Source organism: Cornus florida, unplaced genomic scaffold (genome assembly GCF_030987335.1).
Source record: "Cornus florida cultivar Cherokee Brave unplaced genomic scaffold, ASM3098733v1 CherokeeBrave_3.0.0_Hap2_Chr05, whole genome shotgun sequence".
Lineage (NCBI taxonomy): Eukaryota > Viridiplantae > Streptophyta > Magnoliopsida > Cornales > Cornaceae > Cornus > Cornus florida.
This window is the reverse complement of record NW_026775575.1, coordinates 94229806-94238576: the sequence shown is the minus strand read 5'-3', so window position 1 is coordinate 94238576 and position 8771 is coordinate 94229806. Positions and strand designations below refer to the sequence as shown.

The window sequence follows — 8771 nt, the reverse complement described above, 5'->3', positions numbered from 1 at the left end:
GGTATGTTCGAGACTCGTCGAATGTTAGGTGATAAGCCGCTAACTATGACTCGGACATATGTGGTACTAATCCATCTTCATTTTGGGGGCGTTCAAAGCCATTTTTTCTTCCACGGACAATTTCTAATATGTTATCTTGTTATTTACCTAAAAAATTAAATTGAAGTGAAAGTATAAGTAATTTTTAATTAATATATCAATTAAGGTTAAGGGACGTAATTAATTTGATTTATTTTTTTATTTTTATTTTTTATTTTATCATATTGTGTTCAGGTCCGTCCCTCTCAAAAAATATTCTTTGATTCGCAGCAGATAAAAATGCCAAAATAGATGACATGGTAATATATATCCTACTAATAAAGTAATAAATAAACATTGAAAAAAAAAAAAAAAACAATTAAAGTATCCAACATATAGAGTTTTTTTGAAACTTTGGAAGACTAAAACTTGTGGGACTTAATAAAATTCTTCTTAGTGTAATTTAAAATAATTCAAAATCTTATATTCTTAATTATTTTGTCTCCGGAATTTAAATTTAATTACTATAAATTTTTCTTTCAAATTTGAAAGCAATTGCATCAAAGTTAGGTGAATACTATAAATAATTAAATATTAAATCATCTAATTTTAAATATAGGAATAATTCCATAAAAATGAAAATTTGAAGATAAAAGGCTAAAAAGATTGAGCCAAACTTTTGAGGACATAGAAATTTATTGTGAAATGACCCAACTACCCATTCAATTAATGTACCCTCTCTCTCTCTCTCCCCCTTTCTCTCTCTGAGTGTCTTCATATCTCTTTATCAGAGCCCAAGAGATATTTGTCTATCACTTTAGGTGCACACCGGGCATTGCTGCTATTTCATGAATCTTGGTACCGCGGCCAGAAGTTGAAGCTGTAGAAGTTGGTTCATGCGATTGACATGAGAAGACCGCATAGAAGTTCCATCCATTACTACACTACCTATGTAAAGAAATACAGAAATAAACTGTCTTGCAATTCTTTCCACTCTTTCAAAATATCAGATCAAATGTAAAAGTAAATTGCATCTTTGATTGATTCAATTTCAGATGAAATTGATTTACCTTTATAGGTAAATTACATCATTCTGTATTTGTTTGAAAGAATAACATAAAGGTAAATTCCATCATTGTTTGCTTCAATTTCAGATCAAATGGATTCTCATCACAGTGGCACTGACCATCACAAAAATCATGCTATTGGCTGTCATTCTTTGAAAGAGTGGAAAAAATCCATTTGATCTGAAATTGAATCAAACAATGATCTGAAAGAATAAATTGTTTTGCCTCACTGGATTTTGTGTGTCGGAGCCTGAACTCACCTTGGCATTGTGACTTCTCCGCCGATTTTTCTCTTCTTCGGCTATGTCAATGGGAGGCAAGAGCCGTCAATCCCTAAAGTGATAAAGAGAGATGAAGAGGGAGAGAGTGCAGATCAATTGAATGGGTAATTAGGTTATTTCGTAACAAATTTCCATGTCCAAGTTTGCTCATAAAATTTTATTTATTTGAAAAACTGAAGTTTGACTCCATTTTTTGACCTTTTACCTACAAAACTCTATTTTTTTAGAATTATCCCTCAAATATATTGTACATAAACAACGCATAACTTAAAAATTATAAAAAAATATCTACTTTTTTTTATATTTCGGAATCTTAAATTGCTCGGATTAGTAAAACATTTACCCAAATCCCGTCCCAAATAAGTTTGGGTTCTAAATTTTAAACTCAGTCTTAATCTCATAGTCCAAAGCACCTTGCTCAAGGCCGTAAAACTTTTGGGCCTAACCATAGCGGTGGTAAGTGTGCGGATTGAATTGGGTTTGAATCGGGTTAAATATAAGTTATGATTCATATCCAATCCATTTATAATGGATCAAATACCGGTTCAGTCAAAATGGATTGGGTCATGTTTTTTTGCCGGCCCAATCTAACCATGAAAGGGTAGTAGAAGTGAAGAAGCAGCTTGTTCAAATTCAGTATGGGCAATACTTCTTCCTCTAACAATTAATCAAAACATACTTTGGTGCACTCAACTTAGTTTAAAATTACGTTATAAATCTTATTTTTGTTATTAAGAGTTTATGACATGTCACGATTTTTTCACATGTAACACTAAATTGTAAGATAAATTTAATGATTTATTACTATTTAAAAAAAATTAAAAAAACTATTTCAACTTAATTCAGTGGTTGAATAAAAAAAATTCAGGGGTCTTGTCATTACTCATTTTCAGTTAAATTGTTTAGCATGTCTTGTGGCTTTTGGTGGGTGTCAATAATATAGTTGCATTAATCAAGTAGAGTCCCATACTTTCAAAGTGACATATCTCTCATAATTAATTATTCAACTTCTTAATTGTTTCTCACTGTTTTCTAAAAGGAGTATTGAAAGCGAGGCGGGTTGATTGGTTTTAATGAGAAGCATCTCATATAGAGAAGATATCCAATGTCTTCAGTGCATTGTATATTACATATATTATACGTAGGGATAGTTATACGTAGGGATAGTTATAGATCGGATTGGATTAGGCATTATTCGATTTAGGCCATTACCGATCTGTTAATTCACGGATCAGATCGGGTTAAGTTCGTGTAATAACGGATCGAATCGAATTAAATTCACGGATTTGATTTTATCTAAATTATCCATTATTATTATTATTATTATTTTTATAATTAATATTATTTATTATTCATTTATCTTTAAACACTAACCAGATAAAATTTTAATTTATTAATATTAATTCATATATTTAAATAATTATTGACTAATACATTCTTAGAGTATATTAAATTATTAGTAACTAATTAAATTAACGAATATATTCTTTGAAAAAATATATATAAATTTTACGAATCGGATCAGATTTTTAATAACCCAATCAGTGAGTTACAAATTAATTTTTTCGGAACCTACCACCGATTTGTAAGTATAGCAATCAGATCCAATCTGCACGAATCGGATTCGCAGATTCACGAATTATTTACCCACCCCTATTCTTTCGTGTTATACATGACCGAACAAATGTACAACATGCACCTGCACATATAATGACAATGTACCAAACACATCCTATTTATTGTCCTTCATATGACACTCTCTCAATCGCGCGTGTAAATTGAGAGGCTTAAGGGAGAATCAAACATCATACATATGACCTTTTTTATATCTAAAATAAATAGCATGTGATTGCAGTCCACTTAATTTTTAATTAATTAAATGACATAATTTACTTCTTATAAATGTATGTTTTGTTTTCCTATCCCAGTGGCTACATTTTACTACTCAGGGATATCTATTCCAGAAGTTGCTAAGGCTCTGTTGCTCAAAGAAGCTCTTATCCTCTTGTCAAGATGGGAATATCGTCCTTTTGTGGTTGAGGGAGATTGTTCCAATGTAATCACTCTTTTGTCTTCTTGACTTCTATCCGTCTTGGTTTTGGAAGAGATCAAACTCCTTAGATCTTCCATTCCAAATGCTTTTTTTTGTCTGGACTTCTCGCTCATGCAATGTTGTTGCTCACCAACTGAGCGAATGGATCTTGTCCCATAAATGTTTTGATCTCCACTGATTTGTTTGGCCTCCTTGACTTCGTGAAGCCATCGAGACGGTTCAACAAAAAAAAAACATTATGAAGTGTGAGACCCTGAGTGTGCTTTTAAAGGGTGATTGTGCCATTTCTTGATTATTATATACTTTTTTAAAGAAACATATTGGCAGCAAAAATGCATGTGGAGTGAGAATATCATTTATATTTTTAGTATATTGACAAATTAATTAAAATCTCAGAAAAATTAATAGAATAACAGTCTCATATGTATAGACTGTACACTGTACAGTGAAAGATTACACATAATAAGAAAATGACGATACTTCCCTTCACACCAAACTCATTTTATGGGCTTGGAAAGAGTGTATTATAAAGAATAAAACAATCGGCCCATATTATATAATAGAAATAGATGCACAAAACAATTTTTTTTTTTTGTTTTTCCCTCACGAAACAATTTCAAATGGGCATTTTTTATTTACTTAGAAAAATAATGTATCTTAAATTAGAAAATTTAATCTTATAATGAAAGACTCACATTTATTATAAGACATCTTTGTACACGAGACCTAAGCATACACATATATAGCCAGCCCTCACAGGGTGGGAGTCAGAGCATGAGCCGGGCCAAAAAGTTGCAAAATTTAAAATTTAATTATGGTACTATGTGTGTGTGTGTGTGTGTGTGTGTGTATTATGTGCATGAATATAATACTTCCAATATTTGTACACATGATAAATGTCATTACTTTGTGCAATAATAAAATTTAAACCCCATAATTAAACATGAGAAAATATGTTTGAGACATGAGTAGTGCGTTATTTTTCTATGTTATATAGGAGGTACATAATGTTTACATATACATTATTCATGTATTCATGAAGACTTTTATAGTATATATATATATATATATATATATATATATGCATAAAATTGATGGAGAAGGTTCTAGCTTCCACCACAAGGAAACAGGTGATGGTGCAATATTTCATCGTTTTGATATGTATCTATACCTAAAATTAATCAATAATGATGCTAATATAATAAAGTTATTTTGTACACTTTCCCGGGAAAGGAATGCAATTAGGCATCTTAATTTTGTGTGGCTTGGAGATAATGATTCCATTTGATGACAGAGGCCGGGATGGTCCAAAACCTAAAGTGAGAGGTAGCCTCTTGTTGTCAACATGCGTGACTTCTGGGGTCATGGAATATACTTAGCCATGTCTTATCACGCCATCAAAGAAAATGACATCCACAACAATATATCAAAATATCAGAACAAAATTTGGAGTTGAAAACAAGAAAAATCATAGATAATTAAAGTCAAGGTAATGGTTGGATGAGAAATGAAAAGGAATAAATTAAATAAATAATATTATTTATGAAGGCATGTGGTTTATGAATGTAAAAAACGTAATAAACTAAATAAAATAAAAGGTGCATAAAGGACTGTTTGGTCTCCTTCAAGAGAGATGTAAAAAAGCTTGAATTGATTGCATATGACTATATATGTGCGCGCGCGCGCATGAAAAAAGAATAAGAAAATCTTGAGGCTCCTTTCAACCCTAAGCCCATTAGCGAGAGAGTGTGTGGTTGTAGCTAGTTTATTAATTAGTACTCAATTCATGTCAAGCTCAAACCAGTTTCTATTCAATTGTCAATTAAGTGCCGAACAATTTTCTAGCTTATACACTTAATTCAAATATTCCATTCCGATCATTATCTACTTTCTAGTTTTATGGATGGCTATAAATTTAGTTGTCTACCAATATATATATGTATACTAATTGAAGGAAAGAAAATTGGTTTTGTGTTTCTTTTTTTGGTTTCAGGAAAGAGATATAGTGATATATTCAATTATCTCACAACATGATAACAAAAGAGTACTGCGTATTTAATTGGAGCCAGAGATAGATAACCAAAAGTGAACAACGTACTAAATACTCTCTAAACACAATTATATTGCATTATATGTTGTAATTAACCTGTAGAATACATTCATATATTCATTAGAAATGAAGTTGAACATATGCTTACATTTGCAAATTTAACCCATCATAGGAGTGCCAGTAATTAATTGGTTAATTACAACAATCCTAATGATTCTTGTCTTTTATCATATTATTTTATTTGAAAATCGAAATGTTTAGCCGATGTAAAAAACTAATTTAATTAACTACCACAGATATATATCTGATTTTGTCATATTACTTTAACCAACAATATCTCAAATTGACTGAGAAATTTTTTACAACAATCTTCAAGATTATGTTTTGCAAATTATGGAAGCTTTGGTTTGGCTGTGATTAAACTTTGTTGAAATATTGACTATAATAATTTAAGAAATAACTATTCAAATTGCAGGTTACAGACTAGGCAGGATAGAAAGATGAAAAATTATATATATATATATATATATTATATATAATTCAAAGATGTAAAACCATTCTTACCATCTAGGGTTTTTACAGCGACAACGAAAAGCTGCTCATAAATTTATTAAAGAAAGCAAAACCAGGACCAGCTTTGTTGTCTTCAAGTTACAAGTATGATCAAATAACAAAGATTGAAGTTATTGGCAATTTGGCATGAAGTCTAATGATAAAAAATTATTGAACAAATTTCGAAAAAATAAATAAAAATTATTGAACAAAGTAAACCAACCATTACCCATAGACAGTGTTCTGAGAATTTTTGAGCAGTAAATCAATAAATACAATCTCCGCAAGGTTTAAGTGTTGCATTCCATAACAAAATATTATATTCATCATCTTATTTTTGTACATATATCAAGAGAGGCAAATCATGCCACTCACAAATTAGTCACCGATGTGAGATCCTGTAGTTTTGTTTTCTTAAAAATTGTGGATCTTCCACTCTATCCATATATATATATATATATATAATAAAAAAAAACAACCAAAAATATATTTTAAAATTTACTAAACAAAGTCTTAATACCCAATTCAACAATCTAACAACTAATGAATTGTGTATTGAAGAGTATATATATATATATATATATATATATATGTTATTTATATATATATATAAATAACATTTGCTACCTAATGACACCCACCTCTAGAACTTAATTCAAGTGTACCAATTAAGGCCAGGAATTTGGAATGACAGAGAGCTTTGTTGATATGTTTGTGGGTGAAACAAAGGGATGTTTGGAAACTGGCTTAGCAGAGTGGCAAAAGAATTGCTGTCATCGGTCCTCGCCGCGATGCTGCTTCCATCACTACTATCTTCATGGAATCTCTTTGTCAATGAAGAACCAACCATACCTTCCTCACTCCAGTACTGAGAGGGAACCGCCCTCTTAAGGGATTGAGCGTTCAAAGTCGCGATAACCGGAGGTAGTTCCGGCTTTGAATTTGGCAGCAACAATTGAGATTCAGACCTCAAATCATGATCTTGATCTCTTATCATCCCTTCAAAAAAGTTGTGTCCATTTTGGAGCAGTGCACTATAATTTGAGCCCTTCAGTACATCAACTTTAGGAGTAGTCTGTACTTGGCCAGCTGATACTGAAGATGGTATTGTCATTGATCCAAGCATGGTACTCACTGAGTAGTCATCCATGTCATGATCTATAGGTCTTTGGGTATTGTTCTTTTTGTAGATTCGGCACAACACCCAATCATCAAGCTACATAAATACAAAACGTACAATCAAATTATTTATATACGAATACTGCTACTCTAGCCGATAATTCAGAACTAAAACACTAACAGAATTAAGGACTCCCTAAATTTGAAAGGTCTGAATAATCGGCTCAAATATCATTTTTCATTTTAATATAATAGAGATTAAATTAGAACAAGAACAATTAATTAGTTACCCTTAAGGAACCTTTCTTGTTGCCAAAGTCGCAGCCCGGAGGTTTTGAGTTGCCTTTGTTATCGGTGAGCCGATACTCGTGCATGATCCAACTGGTTTTGATTCCTTTAGGAGGCTTGCCTCCATAGAAAACAAGGGCCTTCTTGACACCCACCTTCTGAGTCCCGCCGGAGCTCAGTACAGGCTTGTCTGTTCCGGTAGCCTTCCAATACCCTGAGGTCGCGGCCCGGTTAGGCCTTGCCCCGTTCGGATACTTCCGGTCCCTCGGGCTGAAAAAGTACCATTCTTGTTCCCCAAAAGTAGCTTTTGCTGAAAATTAAAAAGACAAAACTATTTGACAGAGTCTATGACTTTAAATAGAGCGAAATGAAAATATAAGATTTATGTAGCCGATGATTCCAACTGTTGTTGTGTTGTATGATTGTATTGCTACCTGGGAGTTCCCATGGATCGAACTTGTAGAGATCGACTTCGGCAATTATGGGGACAGGGAGAGGATTGGAGGCAGCCTTTTTCTTGAGGTAGTGAACCACCAGTTCTTCATCGGTAGGGTGGAACCGGAATCCCGGCGGAAGTTGCGGCTGCGAGGTTGTCGATGAGTCGGTGCTCTCCATGAACCCTCACACACACCTGGTGGTGGTGATCAGCGTAAACACCGGTCGTCTGGATTGAATATGTGAAGCAGGTCGGAGAAGAGAAAGAAATAACATAGAGAGTGTTTAAATAATGTTGGCGAGAGGTGGTAAGCACATCTTTTATAGGGTGGAGCGAAATGTGGACTGTTGAAACTCATGGTGGACTCACAGAATTCAGAGTAGAAAAACATGACACACATATGGTGTCCGTTTGTGCCGTTTATTTCCACATAAAATGAAATATATTGCATTTATTAAAAATTATCATATATATATATATATATATATATATATAAATTTCGTTCATGTGTAGAGTTATTATTAACTTGGCCTTAGCTTTGACACATTTTTTGCAATGCGTTTTTATACACAGGATGATTTTTTTTTTTTTTTTTTTTTTATAATTGTTTCTCACATGGTATGTCACAATATGGTATCAAATTCAATCTTCAATTTGGGATTAAGTATGTGTATAAGTCCGATCAGATTAATGAGGATGTTGAATTTTAAGATCGATGATTTATGATTGCGACATCTTATGTCACCTTCGTAAACACGTAAACGATCGTGACAGGAACCATAAACCCTAAATAATAAGTAATTGTAAAGAATTTAATTAATCACTAAACAGTTATTTTTAATAAGTCCAGTGGAACCCACCGCAATGCATTGCACGGGTGCATTTACATCTACCACCAAGTCCATTT

The 8771-nt window shown here is 32.5% G+C and overlaps 1 protein-coding gene across 1 annotated transcript; it reads right to left on the bottom strand.

The window, feature by feature from the left end:
* Window positions 1-6318: 6318 nt before the first annotated feature.
* LOC132307718 (NAC transcription factor 56-like) lies at window positions 6319-8244 on the bottom strand. Its single transcript, XM_059805553.1, has 3 exons — window positions 7863-8244; window positions 7431-7738; window positions 6319-7237 (listed from the first exon to the last, which is right to left on the bottom strand). Exons 1-3 carry the CDS (start codon window positions 8041-8043, stop codon window positions 6677-6679), a joined length of 1050 nt encoding a protein of 349 aa, XP_059661536.1. The 5' UTR covers window positions 8044-8244; the 3' UTR covers window positions 6319-6676.
* Between the last annotated feature and the right edge of the window lie 527 nt (window positions 8245-8771).